At 33.5% G+C, this 18,232-nt stretch overlaps 1 protein-coding gene across 4 annotated transcripts; it reads left to right on the top strand.

The window, feature by feature from the left end:
- The first annotated feature begins 673 nt into the window (after positions 1 to 673).
- Positions 674 to 18,220, top strand: LOC141693479 (DNA-directed RNA polymerase III subunit 2-like). 4 transcript variants are annotated; one of them, XM_074498585.1, is made up of 35 exons: positions 674 to 1,590; positions 1,776 to 1,877; positions 1,981 to 2,135; positions 2,242 to 2,294; positions 4,262 to 4,326; positions 4,435 to 4,540; positions 4,630 to 4,740; positions 5,301 to 5,354; positions 5,742 to 5,810; positions 5,907 to 6,005; positions 6,156 to 6,215; positions 6,311 to 6,394; positions 6,951 to 7,052; positions 7,182 to 7,292; positions 7,399 to 7,521; positions 8,465 to 8,575; positions 8,697 to 8,777; positions 10,404 to 10,508; positions 10,613 to 10,693; positions 10,782 to 10,904; positions 11,048 to 11,089; positions 11,903 to 11,980; positions 12,107 to 12,246; positions 12,340 to 12,388; positions 12,915 to 13,012; positions 13,094 to 13,217; positions 13,365 to 13,492; positions 13,621 to 13,731; positions 13,902 to 13,957; positions 14,414 to 14,484; positions 14,897 to 14,954; positions 15,033 to 15,136; positions 15,703 to 15,831; positions 17,648 to 17,723; positions 18,095 to 18,220. In XM_074498585.1, the coding sequence occupies exons 1-34, from the start codon at positions 1,406 to 1,408 to the stop codon at positions 17,696 to 17,698; spliced, it is 3,219 nt and encodes a 1,072-aa protein (XP_074354686.1). In that variant the 5' UTR covers positions 674 to 1,405; the 3' UTR covers positions 17,699 to 17,723; positions 18,095 to 18,220. The 4 variants fall into 4 exon arrangements, 3 of the variants coding, with proteins under 3 accessions (XP_074354686.1, XP_074354685.1, XP_074354687.1); XM_074498584.1 differs by having other exon boundaries at positions 13,618 to 13,731; XM_074498586.1 differs by lacking the exon at positions 15,703 to 15,831 and having other exon boundaries at positions 13,618 to 13,731.
- Positions 18,221 to 18,232: the final 12 nt, after the last annotated feature.

Genomic DNA, 18,232 nt, shown 5'->3' with positions numbered 1-18,232 from the left:
TCTCTAATTAATAGTTACTCGGTTGTTCGGTACAATTATTCGGTACGAAAAATAACAATTATCAAATCTAAAGACATATAAATTGGAACGGCTAGATGTAATAATAAAATAATATTATACTAATATTTAAATTGTTTCCATAGGTGCAGAGTTCGAACCCCGTCAACAGTTTATTATATTTAAAATTTTATATTCTTTATTATTAACAATTTTTACAGGTTTAAAATTCGAGTCCAGTGAACAACATATTATATTATATATTATTTATTTTCAGTGAACCCTCAAATTATCATAAAATATATATTATCATACCTTATTATACTTTTCAATTTATTTTTCAAATATTAAAAATTTATATGAATATATTAATAATTTTAAAATAAAATATATTACTAAAAATTATCCGAGTGATAAAAATGATCTGTATATCGCACAAATTATAGGTCAGTACGAAGTAAAACGGAACGTGACCCGAATCGAAATGATTGTGAGATTGTGAGTGGTCAACTGAAAATAAAAGTCGTATGACTCTTAATATTCTAGTAAAGGGGGTTATAAAAGGAAAAGAGTAGATATGAAAAAGCCCCAAAAGTGGGTTTACATACATACATATGTGTCTGTGTGTGTATATACTCAATCCCTAAATCGAAATGGCTAGAAGTAGTAGGCTAGGTCTAGGTCTAGGTCTAGGTCGCAGAGACGCTTATCTCGTGTTCAACAGCGATGATAGGCATACGTGGCAGCGATGGTATCATACGCGCCTTGCATGTCTATCAGCGCTGTGTTGGTACGCGATTGAGATTGGGATGAGGATGAGGATGAGGAGGGGGAAGGTTCTGGAACGAGAGTGACACTTACTGTTCCGTTATCATCATCACTTGTCACAATTGTTGTAATGTTACTGTTCCGTTATCATCACACCACAATGATCATGGAACAAGTAACATTACAATTGATGATAACGGAACAAGTAGCATACAATGTACCATACAACGTTACAATTGTAATGTTACTGTTCCGTTATCACCCACAATGATCACGGAACAAGTAACATTATAATTGATGCATACAATGTACCATACAACGTTACAATTGTAATGTTACTGTTCCGTTATCACCCACAATGATCACGGAACAAGTAACATTATAATTGATGATAACGGAACAAGTAGCATACAATGTTACAATTGTAATGTTACTGTTCTGTTATCACCCACAATGATCACGGAACGTGAACAAGTAACATTACAATTGATGATAACGGAACAAGTACCATACAATGTTACAATTGTATATTACTGTATGATCACACATAAATACACGCACACTGTAATACTATATAAACATATATCAAAAGCAAACACACACAAGCACACATCTTATTTGTTGTTGTTACAGTTTCGTAATGGAGAAACGGGATGAGAGACTCAAGGGGGAATTAAATCCCCTGGTTAGAAACTATGCAGAGACAAGGAAAGTAGCTGAAGCACACATCTCTTCATACGATAGGTTTTTGGAGTCTGATATGCAAGATATTGTTAAGAGCCATGCCGTTGTTCGCTCTCGTGTGAACGAGGATGTTTATATGAGGTAGAATTACAACTCTTTCAAGTTTTTTATGACTTGTTACAGTGGTCTGATAATTATGTGTAGATATTAACTCTGTCTTGCTTATAAGGGTCCTTGGATGATGAGTGTCTTATTTAATCAAATTGTTGGCTGTTTTAATTATTCTTTGTTGTTTGTATCTCATTTTTCTATTCGATTTCTTATAGATTTAGAGGTGCGACTTTGACGGTTGGCAGGCCCTCAACGACCGAGAATCCTTATGTGAGCGGGGAGGTCACTCCAATGAAATGCCGATTGACTGGATCAACGTTAGTGTTTTTTTATTGTCACATTTTTCTTTTTGCTTTTTAAGAATTATAATAGCCTTATGTCCCTTATTTATGCTGTATATATCCTTCCTTATGTTTGTAGGTACTCTGCTCCTCTGTTTGTTGATATCGAATTTAGGAATCGAGGCGGGACTTTGCGTTTAACGAAGCAACACATGATTGGGAAGATTCCCCTTATGCTAAAAAGCAAGGCATGTCCCTTGCGGGATCTTAATGAAGAAAAGCTCATAAAACATGGTTTGTCTCATTCTCGTACACCTGCCCGTGTGTCTTGGTGTTAAGTACCAGTGTATACTATATGCAACTTTTGTGCCCGACTGATGAGCGTTTCTCTCTGTTGTAGGCGAGTGCCCACTTGATCCCGGAGGTTTTTTTATCATCCAAGGACAGGAAAAGGTAATTGTTTATAGCAGAGGAAAGTGACGTAACGAAACTGTTATATGATTATTAACATAGAACATAGAAGAAATATATACATATGCATTTAGATGCATAAAACACTCTAAACTTGTTTATTAAGATGATAACTTTGCTTGAATATGCATGTTAGTATGCATGATATATGGATAACATTGCTTGGATATTCATATTACCTATGTCTTTATTTGGTTGCACATGTTTAATATTTGGAATATGCATGTTATTATACAGTAGCAATGGTTATTTGAGCTTACTATTATATTACTTTTTTAAATTGTAGGATTGATATGTTTAGTTATATTATGTATCAAAATCTTGTTAGTATATGTACAATGAACACATTGTCGACTTTTTACGAGTCTTCTTGAAGGTACTTGGGCATCGAGGCTCGACTTGGCGCCTTAATGACCATGTATATAATTATGTGGTATGGTGACATCTCGGAATTACCCTCTTACACTGTGTGCCGTTAATTAAATAGTGTTACTGTTACATTCATGTTACATCCTGTTGATTGCTGTGACTTCTGCTTTTAATACTCATATTGGCTTCTGCCCGAATTTGTTGTCAGCTCATTTGAAATCTCAAGTATTGATAGGCAGATGATGTTACATATGCAGAAACACATAGATATTTTATGCTTCAAACCAAGAAAACTGCAATGCTTTTGCGAGACTACAACCTATTGTTTTACTACATAACATAAATTCATCCATATATATGTATGCATGATGGCGCCCTTATCAGTCATGCATGCCAAATAGTAAATTCTTTATTTTGGAGGCTGCATTTTGATAATTGGAAAATGGTCAGTAAAATGCAAAATAACCAACCGGGTTTGTCACATAACAATAAGTGGTGGAATGTTTTAATATATAACATAAATTAACATATGAAACTGTTATGGTGATAGTTATTATTCTACGTCTTGGATAATTTGAATATATGACCTACTTTGAAAAGCAACTTAGTATAGGTGGTTACATTATGGTGTTTGCGTTTAAGTCAAACCAACCAAGTTATACACTAAAGTTAGTTAAATGTTAAACCACCTGTACAAAGAAACACCTCTTGCATTTTAAATGTACAAGACATTGTAGTTCCTGACTTGCAATGCTTCTTTTCTCCGATAGAACCATGTGATTAATCTCTATCTCACGTATTAGGAGAAATGATTTGGAGAACTAATTTTACTACTTGGCGGTTGATGGTTCATTCAAGATGATCTCTTAAAACATAATTTTATGTAAATCTAAGGGTATTCTAGTAATATTTAGTAGATATATATAATTTTTATAACTCAAATATATTTATATGAGTTAAAGTTTAACCGTAGGACATTTATAATTATAGAATAAAAAGGGATATATTATCAAAGTTACCCATTTAAATTGGGACATATGATACAAATTCACCTTATTTCAAAATAAGGTGTAACAATATCACTAGTTTATTAATTTGAAAAATATTAAGTGCGCTTGACAATATTATGTATAGTGAAACACCATTTAATTCATATTGAAATTTTGGTTTATTCAAATAAATTCTAACAATTTTGTACTTGTTATGTATTAGATGTTAGATTTTCCATTATTAATAATTTTACCAAAATGGCTTGTTCATGACTTCGTGTCATTGACACAATCACACCAGATTAATGCCATAAGCATATCAATAAAATAATAATTTGATTACTATTTTAATAAGTAATTTATACATTTAATTTATCTCAAAAATAAATTCAATTGATAATATAAATTTATATATATATATTCTATAACTAAATTTTTTATTTATGCTTTTGGAACATGTTTTCTCAGTTTTCCTGTAGTTTTCTTAAAAATGAGAAAATTATAAAATTTATAAAAAGTGGAAACAAAAAATAATTTGCAAGGAATAAGATTTTCATTGGGAGAAGAATTTTACTCATTTATAATTTTCAGGTTCTATTAATTAGAGAAGAACTTGCAAGGAATAAGATTTTTATTGGGAGAGATGAGAAGGATCGGTAAGAAAATTGTCTGTTGTGAAAGCTGAAAATGCGTAATTAATAATTTCGTTTCTCATATAGTTGACTGATAAATTTTCTACTTCCTTTTCCCCTTCATTTTAATAGTGTTCAAGCTACAGTTTGGAGTAGAACCCGCACAATGGAAAGTGCGGCAGTATTAGTTTTGGATGATGGTATTGTTTATCTCAGTTTAAGTCAATTTTCCACAGAAGTGAGTATCTCGCCAATTTTTTTCTTGTTTTTTATTGCATTTAAACCTATAGGACTGTTAAATTTTTTATTCGGATTGTGATTACATAGGTTCCCGTCATGGTAGTTTTTAAGGCGATGGGAATGGAGCTTGATTCTGAGATTAGGGATTTGGTCGGACCGGAAAGAAAATATCTTGACAAATTTGAGTTATCTGTTCAGGTAAATAATTTAACAAAGCAAATCTTTACCTTGGGACTAACTAAAGAAGCTTAAAAAGTGTAGTAGTTGATAGGAAAAATATTAGGATTTTAGCACGATAATTTATATTCCCAATCATGAATTTTGATTTGTATAATGTTTGTAGCGCCTCTCTATAATAACCCCAAGTACGCATCCGTTGATCACTTACAATAGCATTTAGTTTGGTAGGAATTGGATAATCTTACTTCTTCAGAATACTGTACTTCTCTATTATACTTACCAGTTGATAAAGCCATTGCGATACTATAATATATATATATATATTAAATATCTACGGATTTCTGTTATAATTTTAGACAAAAAACTATGAATTGCTATTAGCAAAATTTCATAAATAATTCAGAGGATAAAAAATAATAATATTTGTAATATAATGTAGAACTTTTAAATATTTTTCCAGAGAATATTGTTACTCTTCTTTGTAAAACAAGACAAAAGTTGAAACTCGTATTAAATTATATTGATCTCTTACTTTACTAGTTACTAACTATTTCTTCATATGGCGGTTTAATTTTCAGGACTGTAAAATCCGTGGAATAAAAACACAAAAAGATGCCTTGAAGTTCCTTGAGGTGGTTTACTTTGTTTGCATTGATTGTTTTACATATTATTGTGGCTTTATTTTTAACCGAATTTCAACGATTATTTTAACAAATAGGCTGTACTTTAGCTTTAGTCAAAGATAAATATATGCCAATGAAAGTACGGATGAAAATTGTTTACATTAAACAAGAGAATCTTTGATTGTACTTCAACATAAAAGAAATAAAATGAAGATAAAAAGATCATATGGCATACTTGAGAAAATCAAAATGGAACAAACGTTATAAATCTTTTAAATCTTTGTGATGGTTACACAAAATTGGTAGGTAACATGCACTTGTTTTCGTTATAGTGAATGTGAATGAAATTTTATATGTTCATTGGTGTAATTTTTTTAACTTATTTGCTATTTTCAGGTCAGAAAGTCGGCACAGGGAGTTAGAGCTTTGGACATCCTCCGCGAGATCTTTCTCTGTCACCTCCCAGTAAGTTTTTAAGTCACCTCCCAGTAAGTGTTTAAGTGAAAACTCAACTATTCTTTTATGTGACCCTTTCCCACATTGTTTGTTGTATCTATGCAGGTTGTTGGCAACAATTTTAGCGCAAAATGTATTTTTGTTGCATTCATGGTGAAGCGCATGGTGAAGCGCATGTATACAGAGAGCATCACCGATGACCTGGTACTGACCGACTCACAAAAATATTTATGATAATAAATGAAATTAAATGGCTGTACAAATATACATCAATTTTTGCTTCTGTACATATTTATTTGTGCATGGGTAAATGAAAAGTAAAAGCAACGGTGAAAAGACTTCTCATTCTTGCAGAATTATGTGGGAAACAGACGATTGGAGCTTCCTGGTGACCTGTTATCTTTACTTTTTGAGGTATTACTTCTCAATTGTATTTTGCTCAAAATACGTAAAGGGAAGAGGTTTCTCAATTATATACAAGAAGTCTTACATTGAAACATATATTGTAGGATTTGTTCAAGAAAATGAGTGGAGATGCAATAAAGTTTTATGATTCTCATGTAAAGAAATCTCCGAGAGCTGATGTATTTACCGTAAGTCAGCGAAAACTCCTTTTTTTTAATGTACTGATGAGTATTTGAACCAGCTTGTTTACATGGGATGTGAGGGATACTATATACTCCTTTTAGAATTATACAATGCAGGGTTTTTGTCAAATTTTGTAAATGTCCTATTAATATAATCTATCCCTTTATAATGAGAAGAGACGAAAGGGGCCTGTCGAATAACTCCTAAAATTAGATAAATTAACAAGACAAAATATTTTCAGATAATCGCTCCATACGTATATGGTTCATTACTATTTTGAGCTGATTCATTTTAATTCTAGTGTTAGCTATTAAGCAATATCAGATGCTCAAGTATAGATGTGTTCTTGCATCTAGTTTTTTTTAATGAGTTGTTTATTAGAAATGATTTTTTATTAGATGCACTTGAAGAATGAAATCGTAATTACGTCCATGATAAGTGCTATATCATGCAACACTGGTTCTAGTTAAACGTAACCATCCAGTTGAATTTATGTTTGTATCTTGTTTTTTGAGACTAATACTGAATAATTTATCATTTCCATCACCTTGTCTTCGCCAGTGTATTAATAGAAAAATAATCTTCAAAGGTCTTGAGTTTGCCCTGTCTACGGGAAACTGGAACATTAAAAGGTGGAGGATGCACCTTAAAGGGATGACACAGGTCTTGCATTCCCTTCTTGCTCATCTTTTTTATTATTAAAACATGCATTTTTTCCATGATGATAATGTCACGACTATCTCTCTCTATGAGAAGCAAGGGGGTCTAAGCTAAATATACATTTCTGGGCAGGTCGTTCCGCGATTTTCCTTTATAGCAACACTGAGTTCATTAAGAAGAATCTTACCACAGGATAAAGCCTTGCAGAATGTAACTGGATGTCGGTCCTTGCATTCTAGCCAGGTATTGCTATGAGAAGCATTTGGAGATTGTTTGGTTAAGTTTCTTCTACTTCATTATATATGGTTGTATCAATGACTTGTATATGATAATTGATGCTTAAATGCAGTATGGGATGTTTTGCCCTGTAGAAACTCCGCATCCGCAAGGCGATGCATGTGGATTGGTGAAACACTTGGCTCTGATGACTGATATAACATTTTACCATGAAGAAAGCTCTATAATTTCGCGGGTAATTGTTGTTTATCCTTGAATCTTGCAAGAAGATTTATGATGCTTATGGGACTTACTTTTTCAAGACGACACTGGCCTTTTTTTATCTGACTATATGGAGTTAATTGCTGTATTGATTCTTAGGTTTAGATATGGTATTACATTGGGTAGAATAAGTTGATCCGTTGGAGCAGGACCAGTTTCCACATGATTCTACATATTAATTTCTTCCGCTTGTCAATGTTTTCCAGGAACTGAAATTTTTATGATACTCTACATCGTTCTCCTTCTATAATTATAACTTTCATACTGCTGTTTGTTCTATAATAATATGAAACTTTCGTACTTTCATATAATTCTTAGCCCTGCCTTGCGCCTGAATCAGTCACTTTCATACTAAAATAGGTTGAAGTTCCACCCCTACAGCTACATATGCTATTTTTCCCTGTGAAATACTCATTTGTACTATTCGAATTTTCCTTCAAGTACTCATGTCTCTCCGAAAATTTTAATGTTATTCTTATGCATTCTCGTAGCTCTCTTAAAAGTTCAGATTGATCCTAAATGTACTCAATTTTTCTTTTTAAAAGCTCTCTCGTGTGCCACCTCTTTAGTTTTCTCTCATCAGTACGTCTGGATAAGTTTTTCAGGCTGCCCGTCTTAAAGCTTCTGCTTTCTGGAGTTCAACGATTCTCCTATTTCATGTGTTTCTATCAAGTAAATGGTTAACTTGAAAGTGATAGAATAGATACAGTGTTACTTGTGTTATTAATTGCCACATATATATTCTTCCAAAGGCTGGTAGTCATAATAATTGTATGCTAATATGTATAAACAGTGAATTTGAATTTTTATTACAGGCTTTAGTTCGATTGTCTCTCAACCGTAATCCTTTTAAGATACTAAAATGTAATACCATTTTTGAACAAAAAAATATGATGACGTGCTTGAATATTTTCCAGTGTCGTAAACTCGGTGTTGAAGACGTGGTATATCTCTCTGGACCTTTTATGCAAGGTTCATCTATCGTGTTTTTAAATGGGAGTATTATTGGAATGCATCCTTCTCCAAAGGTATTTGTAGTCTCGTAACGCAGGTCAACTATGAGTAACAGATTTAATTAATAAAAATGAAGCATGTAATTGACTTGCACATTTCCTTATTTTATCCATTTACTTGTTGCTTTCTTTTCAGGAATTTATTGAAAAAATGAGACAGTTGCGTAGAAGGGGTGAAATTAGCTTTTTTATTAGCATTTTCCTCAATGAAAAGCAGGTAAGATTGTTTCTTAGTTGAATGTATCACTGATTTCTCTTTATGACGTACAAGTAATGTATGATGGTAGAAGTGTGACCCTTATCTATATCCCATGATACGTATAGAGAGTGTTTTGCAAATGTATGAGCAGAAGTTGAAGGTGGGTTGAAACTTGATCTCTTATGTTTGCGTGCTAAGACACTGGATCACTGTTATTTCTTATATATTTATATGTCTATTGATGCCTCCGTTAACTTGCAACTCCAAAGGCTTACCACTTGTTATCGGTTGATAAATCGACGGTGTAAGAAAATTGAGGACTTACCTAACAAAACAACAAAAAGAGAGATTTATCGACATGCTAGTGTTATACTATTGTACTGCCTTTTCTCAAATCAAATATATTTCTTCATTAAATAATATTTATAAATTGAAGCATTGTTGGTGGAAAGCTTACATGTGACATACAGTGAAATTAATCAAGAAGACGTGGTTTAAATCTTGATAACTAATAACTTATTATTGCTTTTAGCAACAAGATAAGGTTACTTTCGTGATATCTACTATTGTAATTCATTTCTTGCAAGTTGCCAAGTGTCAAGTTTGTAATATTGCTCAGTGTTATTACCTTAGTCCAAGTGCAGCTCTGTTTGAGGACCAAATGGTTTTGTTATGTCGAAATTGGGCCTTATTGTTATGGTATTTTATATGTTTGTGAAATACTAGTTCATGTGCATAACTTACATTAGTCTTGTTCAGAGCAGTCTTTTACAAAATTTGTTAGAAGTGATGTAATTGATTGAGCTTTGTAGACGGGAGAAATAGACCTATGGGAGTAGTTATGACTTTGAAGTTAGAGGGCTAACCATATCTAAGATAATTGATGAGGAATTCAAGCTATTACCGTGGCAACTTGGTAAAATGGATGTATGAGCTTCCTTCAAACTTCAAGTTTTTGGATATTTTGGTTGGTCAGACTTTCCTTCGCTATGAGATCTATCATTTAGATGAATATATGTTGGGGTGATCTTGACAAATGAAAATTTCTTTGTATCTTACGACACCAATTATTTATGTAAAATCTATGTAATATGGACCTTTTATACCATTAGTTTTTATTTATCTCAGTAGAGCAGTTCAAGCTATTATATTATCCATCTACTTCATGCTTATTCTATGTTACCCGGACTCGGGTATGGGTGTCGGACACGGGTTCGTATCCAAGTGTCGGACTCGGCAATATTCTGAAAAATTTACATGTTTTTTGCCTAAAATAAGTGTCCAAGTGTCTATACCCATGTCCGAGTGTCGAGTGTCCGACACGGGTAATCGAAACAAATGAAGAGTCCGGGTAACTAAGTGCTTATTATTAGTTCATATTGCGAGTCAGTATCCATGGAGTAGCAAATGTCATTTTACTGCTAGAGTTATCCTTCGTTATTCTAAATTGGAATCTTTCCTTGTATGACAAGAAGATTACCTCTATTTGTAAATCTGATCATGTCATATACTTGTCTGCCAATAGAACTTTTTTTACATCTTGAATTGGCAGTTCTGCTCTAAGTGTCAAATTCTATTTTTAATACACTGGATACTTTCAAGTGATATGCATCCAATTGACTTGGGTATAATATTTTCTGCCAGCACTGCATTTACATTGCTTCAGATGGTGGTCGAGTTTGTCGTCCTCTTATAATTGCTGATAAAGGTGTATCTAAAATGGAGGAAAAGCATATGGAGAGCTTGAAGGTAAGATTGTACTATATATTTATGTGAAGTGTGGTTCTTTGTTTCTAGAAAAATGTTATTAAACGTGACAGACATGTTATTTGTAAACCTATGTTCCTATGAAGGATGGATCTCATAATCTGGAAAGTTTTTTGAAAATGGGGTTGATAGAGTTCCTTGATGTTGACGAGGAAAACAACGCATTGGTATTTTTGTACCTATTACTGCTTAATATATTCTTATTTTTGAAATCCGTTGCACCTGTTTTTTTAACTTGTATTTCATGCCTTGCAGATTGCTTTGTGCGAAAAAGATGCCACTTCAAAGACAACCCATTTTGAAATTGAACAGTTTGCTATACTTGGGGTTTGTGCAGGATTGATGCCCTTTGTCAACCACAACGAGTCAAGAAATAATGTATAGCACGATTCCATTTTTCTTTTTCTTTAGAAGTGTTAGTTGTATTTGTGTGTGTATTTTCTGTAATGCTTCTTGCATATATGTCTGTGTGTGTGTTTGCGCGAGCTAGCGTCTATATCTATTTATTTGTTATTTTCTAGTCTGCAGCGAAGTTAGCAATGGGGAATATAGCTTATAACCAGGCAAGTTGTTTCTTGAAATCATTACTTCGTATTTCCTTAAAATTGCGTATATGTAAGTTCGTTTCTTTAAAAGTGATATAGATACTTAGTTGGCACATAATGTCTGCGAATGTTAACAGGTTTTTTAAAAAATTCTTAAATAAAAAAGGAATTAAGTATCTATGGCAACGTATAGCAGTTCTTAAATAAAAAATTAATTAAGTATCTATGACAACTTGACAAGTAACCATGCACATTAAAAAGGAAAAGCAGTTCTGAATCATTAGGCTGGAATTTGGTTCGTTTTCTGGTTTATTCTGAACTTTATAAACCAAACAAACGGTCTTAATGATTCAAAATTGTATCATTCAGTTCAGTTCAGCCCATTAAGAGATTACCAAATGACCCCACAGTTTTGAATTTGATCTCTTGCTATAAATCAGGAGAAAAAGAAATGTGGATAATAAGCTTGAAAAATGAACAAACATCACAACTCTTATCAACAATAAAATCTTTAATTGCCTTGATGGCAGAGGCTCCTCGATATGGAAAATAAAAAACGGGGACTTCATTTGATTGGATCGACAAGATTTGAAAGGTTGAATTGTAGAACATTATACTGAAATGAGGACCCTTCTCGAATTGAGTATTCTAACAAAATAAATAGCTCAAGTTGATGTTAGTCATGTTGTATTGATAACTTCATGCTTCACCTTTATGTTCCATTTGTTGTTGTTCATACATTGAAAGTGTTATTTTCTAAAACATACTTGGTAATTTAGTTTTACATGTCATGATTTTTGAAAGTTACCAACACTGTTTCTTGGTTTTCAGTTACATCGCACAGACAAGCAATTAAATCTCTTAGTGTATCCTCAACGCCCTTTGCTGACAACACAGACAGGCATACTGGTTAGTGTAATTTAGAAATAGCATTCTTATTAATAATTCTTCCACACAATATAAGAGAGAACCCGTCATACTTCTTGGTTTTGTAATTCCCTTTATTCTTAGGACTTGTCTGTGTGGGCATTTCAGGTTGGATATGATAAGCTTGGAGGTGGGGAAAATAGTATTGTTGCTATAATGCCATTTGAAGGCTACAACACAAAGGAGGCGATAGTGATGAACAAGGCATCAATTGATCGTGGTTTGTCTCGTTGTATGGTGATAGATAGGTATGCACAACTTATATCCTTTTGCTGTTTAAAATAAATGTTTCCTTCTAGCAATTTCAGTCATCTAATTGCTTGAGTGTGTCTTATTAATAGGTTGACATCTGATGTTCGCACTGGACCACCTGAAAAATCCTCTTCTATTGTACTGCAGCTGATCTACATTAACTCTACTATAGCTGAAAGTCTTCATGTTTGCATAGTGTCTCGCATAAATGTCATTGGAAGGAATTGTATTCTAACTGCTTTACAATTACACCAGTAATACTGTATTGATAAAAGTTCAATCCTTTCTAGAATATTTATAAATGATAAATTCCTAAATCAATGCTAAGCTAATGTTAGTGTGATGTTAATTGTAACTGAATTGGTAATCCTCCTGAATAAATGATAATTTTCTAAATTCCCACAATTACCTAATATAATTAGATAGAGTACATAATATTTTTCTATACAATTCAAAAATAACTTACTAACAAAGACAATAATACTATATTGTTCTTGAATTTCCAGTTCTATCGTGCTTCACTAATTAGTTCAGTTGCAACTTGATTCTTTTGTTGTACCAATTGACTTGCTAGGCTGTAGGAATGTTAAACTACGTTAAACTACGTTAAACTATATGTGATTTATATGTGATTTATAATCTCATAACCATCTACCTTATTTAGAGCTTGGATGACTATGGAATACCATATCCTGGACGAACCCTTGAGCGAAAAGATATATATTTCAATGAGCGGGTTCAGAGAAATACCACGGCTCAGAGGTACATTATCATATGTTTCTTAAAATTGTTTATGGTTAATAGTGCCTTGACCATATTAACCATATTTCTCCTTTTAATTAGGCCACGAAAATACAAGGGTCCAAACGGGCAGATTGCTGTGGTGGATAGAGTGGTTCTGACATACAACACAGAGTTTGAGTGTTTGTGCTTTAGGTTGATGACACATCAAACTCGTCGTACCGAGGTGAGTAATTACTTTTTTTCAACTTTATAATAATCAGGCATATTAATCTTCGTTGAATTTCCGCCTACTGATTGTGTGTGTGTGTGTTTGTGAATATATATATATATATATATGTATATATATATATAATATATATATATATATCAGGTGGGTGACAAATTTAGCAGAAGAGATGGCAAGAAAGGTGTATGTGGTGACATCGCTAAACAGGAAGATTTACCTTTCTCCGAACGCGGCATATGCCCTGATTTGATTCTGAATACTTCTGATAATGTGTAAGAAAATAGACTTATTCTAGAAGTAGGCAAATTAGTGTCCTCTCCTTGATAAAACTTGTTTACTGTTCTCTTTCGAAGTCCATTTTTTAGCATCATCATCATCTATTTGTTATATTGCTCAGAAGTGTTAGCATGTTGCTAGAGATTCTTGCGGGTAAAGCTGGAGCTTCTGAAGCCAAGCTGCATTCTGACAAAGCCTATACCCATGGTCGTGAAAACATAGAAAAGACCATCTGGTACCAACGACCAAGTCTAAGATGAATTTTAATTATTCGAGATATAGATGATTAATATGCTTCTAAACCTTCGGGCTAGGCCTCTCTTGTATTTTTCAGTTTTGTTGTTTATTTGATCTTTTTTAAAAATTGATGAAAAACTACATCTGAACTTTTCGAACTTATGACAGTGAAACCCTTGTGAAGCACGGCTTTAGCTACAGCGGCAAAGACTTCATGTATTCAGGTTTCCACTTGATCGCAAAATTATACTAGTTTTAGTCGGTATAGGTTTTTTATAGCAGTGTTATTTATAAGCATCTTAGGCTTGCATCAGTGGAGTACCTATTCATTTGCAATTAGTTTGCTAATTTCAAATTTCAGAAAATGTTATTACAAAAATTAAAAACAGTTATGGATTTGATTTTATGAAGGGGCCCATGTCATTAGTGGACCCCAATCATTTCTGGGGTCTTGATAAATTAAATTCCATTAAGACCTCCATCACCGACTAGCTCAAATTTTAAACAAAACTAACCTTCTTTTTGGAGCTCTACAAGCTTTCATATTCAACGTACTGCTTAACGTTTCAGAAAGTGACTTTATTAATGGAACTTATTTACTCGATAGTGACATGCATATAGTTTTGTATTTGTTTGAGGTTATTATATCAAATTACCCTATAGGGCCATTCTTTATTCAGGTACTTTGGGGTCGCCGGTGGAAGCATATATCATGATGGGACCACTTTATGTCCAAAAGTCGAAGCATATGGTACGTCATAGGATTGAAGTTCTTTATAGTGTATAATCATGAATTTCATCTATCATCATGCACAATTTGATTATAGCTTACTGCTTTACTGGCTTTTGGAAGTCATTTATCTGATAGATAAATCGTGATTGTTTCCAATTGAGTTATTGACCTACTTTAAGATAAGTCTACACAGTCTTATATCTTCTTTTAAGCTTGTTTAATTGTCGAATGAAGGTATATAAATGGAAGGGTACAATTTTTCACCACTCAATTATAAACTCAGTTTTCTTATCCACCAATTACTAAGCCATGCCAGCTTCCTCCCGCAGAAGACATTAGACTATCCTGCATCTAATTTCTTCCTTTTGTTATTGACTATCAATTAATCTCTGTTGCTGATCTTCAGCTACTACATAATTATATGCTATAGGTCATGGATAAGATGCGAGTTTTTTCGAAAAAGTCTTTGAAACGAAAACAATATGAAGGTCAGTACTTTGTCTACGACCATTAACTAGAGTGCTTTTTACACTATATGTTCTCTTTAATTACCTGAAGTATCGCAGGTGCACGTCTTGGTGAAAAGGATAGGGATTGCCTAGTTGCATATGGAGCTAGCATGTCAATTCATGAGAGGTTGATGGTCTCTGCGGATTCTGTTGAGGTTCAGGTATGTTTTGTTGTAGAGCAGTTGTATGTATGTGAAAAAATATTCAAGTTTTCGCACATGTACCACCGTGTGGCACAACAGCTAGCATGGTTATTGTTACACTTGCTGTGTTTTGTTATAGTTAGTCAAGTGGGAAGACATTTTTCTTGTGGCATATTTTGTTATTGCAAGAATACTACTCCCCTCCGTCCCTCCCAAATGTTTACATTTGGGTTGGGCACGGAGTTTAAGAAAAATGATAAAGTAGTGGAGGAAAGTTAAAAAAGTGAGTAAAGTAGTGGGACCGATTAATATTATATGTATATAGTGGGTATAGTGGAGAGAAGTAGTGGATGTAGTTATTAATATTGCAGTGTGCCTAATAATTGTCTATTTGCTTTATCTCTTTAATTTTTGTCTCCGTCTTCCATTTGTTGGTTTTGCAAGTTTTAGTTTATGCACTTTGGTTTAAACACGAGGTTTTGTAAAAATTTTCTTTAATCCTGCAAACATGTTTGTTTTTTGCTATTTAGTCAGATCTATTCCTGCCTGCAGATGTATTTTGATCATCCCTGTTTCAATTACAGGTTTGCAATGTCTGTGGTCTTCTAGGATACTTTGACTATAAGCTTAAAACTGCAGTTTGCTCCACATGCAAAAGTAGAGAAAATATGTCTGTCATTAAAATGCCAAATGAATCCAAGCTTTTATTACAGGTATTTGCTTTATTTTGTTGTGGACTATGATAAAGAGTCTTAAACCACCACTTGGACCACGTGATTGAAATGGTTTTCAGTGAAGTATGATAGGTGTTAGCAGATGGTAACCACGTACTACTGTTATAGTCCTGTTGAGGAGCTTCATTCGCTTCAAGTGTGTGTGTGTACGTGTTATCTGTATGTATATAGGTGTTGGTATACTTGTATAATATAAACTATATCACTGTATATGTAGAAATATATACATTGTATCACTGTATCACGTTAATAGGAGGAAGACAGGGGAAGAGAGGGAGATGGGGAGGGGGAAAGAGAGATCTGGAAGGAGTGTGAGTACTGAGCAGTGTGTAATGTGCGGCTGCAAGTATAAAAATTAAACGCCGATATCATATTATGTTTAGGTTTAAATATAAATATATATATATATATTAGTGAATTGTTTTTTGTTTTTTTTACACGGTTAACACCCTTTATGTGGCCAAATGACAATAAGCGCGCTTTAAAACTGCAGTTTGCTCCATGCAAAAGTAGAGAAAATATGTCTGTCATTAAAATGCCAAATGCATCCCAGCTTTTATTACCGGTATTTGCTTTACTTTGTTGTGGACTATGATAAAGGGTCTTAAACCACCACTTGGACCGCGTGATTGAAATGGTTTTTGGTGAAGTATGATAGGTGTTAGCAGATGGTAACCACGCACTACTGTTATAGTCCTGTTGAGGAGCTTCATTCGCCTCAAGTGTGTGTGTCTGTACATGTTATCTGTATGTATTTAGTTATACACGCTTCATAAATTAGCGCACTGTATGGTTGTTGCTTGCTTTTGCAGTTTTAGGTGCTATAGTCGCACTTTGCTGCGTTAAGCGCACTATATGCGTGCTTTTATTAACACTGATGTAGCTCTTTCCAAAAGTACAGCCCCCTAGAAATGGTTAAGCCTAATTAAATCCATAGCTAACGCTCTCCATGTTCACGTTGGAATAGGCTTATCATCCATGATATTGACTAATCATATTGAACAACCAGAAATACCACAAGTTGCCCCCGACTCTGCAATATTCCTGGCCAAAAGGGACAAGTTGCTTTTTATGTGTTTTTATGGTTCCCGATTCATCATTACCTCCAGAGTGTTGAGCTCTTAAATTATCTGCTGCCTTGAGATCTCATATTTCTTGTTTTTTTTCGTTGTCGTTTTCTCTCGGTTGAATTTCATGCAAACAGCTTTTCTGCCTCTTGCATTCCCCTCTGTGGTGTAAAAAGTAATATACTAATGTGAAAAGAATCTGAAATAATAAAAATAATAATTTCCTAATCTTATATATATCAGAGGCTGCAAACAAAGTAAAAGCATCTTTTGTTTGCTATTTCATTAGTTCACTTAGATTTAAGAGTCTGTTAAAATTTTCATTTTTACTGGACTAAATTATTCATCAAATATATAGTAATTTCTGACTCAGTGTAGAAGCAGTCTGTACTAACTAGGTTACTTTATATTGTTTACTTCATGCTTGCTGTTCCTAATTACTTTTATGCATGAATTCAATTTTTCTCGTGCTGTATCATATTACATATATAGTGTCTGTTGTTTCTTGTGTTGAAGAGTATTACCCTCTGATTGCATGAGCGCATTTTTAGTGTTTTTAGATACAAATTTTAATGAGAACTGTATATAAGATGTAATAGTTGATGTCTTGCTCTCAGTAGCTTGAATTAAGAAGTTATTTAGGTTTTCTCAGTCTTTTATGTCTTTTATTTCATGTGATGCATATCTTATTAGTTTTAGCTCCTAAATGCTTTACCTCATTTCTTCAGGAACTACAATCAATGAATATTGTTCCACGGTTAAAGTTGACACAAGCTTGACCTAGATTGCGAAAAAGAAGTCCAGGTATTGCATTCTCAAGAATACATGACACCCAAGTATCTTAATATATTTTTATCTTCAACTTGGTAACTCAGAATTTGGCAAACAAGAAAAGATCAACACTGAGCCTGAAGGGGTGTCTGTCGTGGCAAGTTTAGGGGCTTAATAGTAGTAATAATGGTAGTTAAATTAGGACTTGTCATGTGACATTTTTATAAAAAATATGTATTCATCTTTATCTGCTCTGCAAGATTTGTGTCATTTAGGGCATTAGATTTATTAAACGGCTTAAGAGTCAGGAAGTTTGAGACCCCAGGTTAGATGCATAATTTGAGGCTTAAGATGTTCAGATCTTTTAAAGTAGAATACTACTTTTTTGTGATTATGCATGGCAGGTTTTGTCTCTGACGAGCTCTGTATAGGAGCCGCTGCCAACTCAAGCTCTATGTTTAGCCTTGTTGAAAGCTTCTTACAGAAACTTGATCTCAATATATATATAGTATATGCGATATTTGATTCTAGTTTTCATTTTC

The sequence above is a fragment of the Apium graveolens genome, chromosome 10, assembly GCF_009905375.1.
Source record: "Apium graveolens cultivar Ventura chromosome 10, ASM990537v1, whole genome shotgun sequence".
Lineage (NCBI taxonomy): Eukaryota > Viridiplantae > Streptophyta > Magnoliopsida > Apiales > Apiaceae > Apium > Apium graveolens.
This window is presented reverse-complemented; position numbering and strand designations above follow the sequence as displayed.

Bases quoted from the DNA above. Each gene is read 5' to 3' on its own strand.
- LOC141693479 (XM_074498584.1), top strand. From the start codon at position 1,406: ATGGAGAAACGGGATGAGAGACTCAAGGGGGAATTAAATCCCCTGGTT. The intron at 2,295-4,261 runs GTAATTGTTTAT...TATAATTTTCAG, and splicing joins TCATCCAAGGACAGGAAAAG to GTTCTATTAATTAGAGAAGA. The intron at 13,958-14,413 runs GTTTCCACTTGA...TTCTTTATTCAG, and splicing joins CAAAGACTTCATGTATTCAG to GTACTTTGGGGTCGCCGGTG.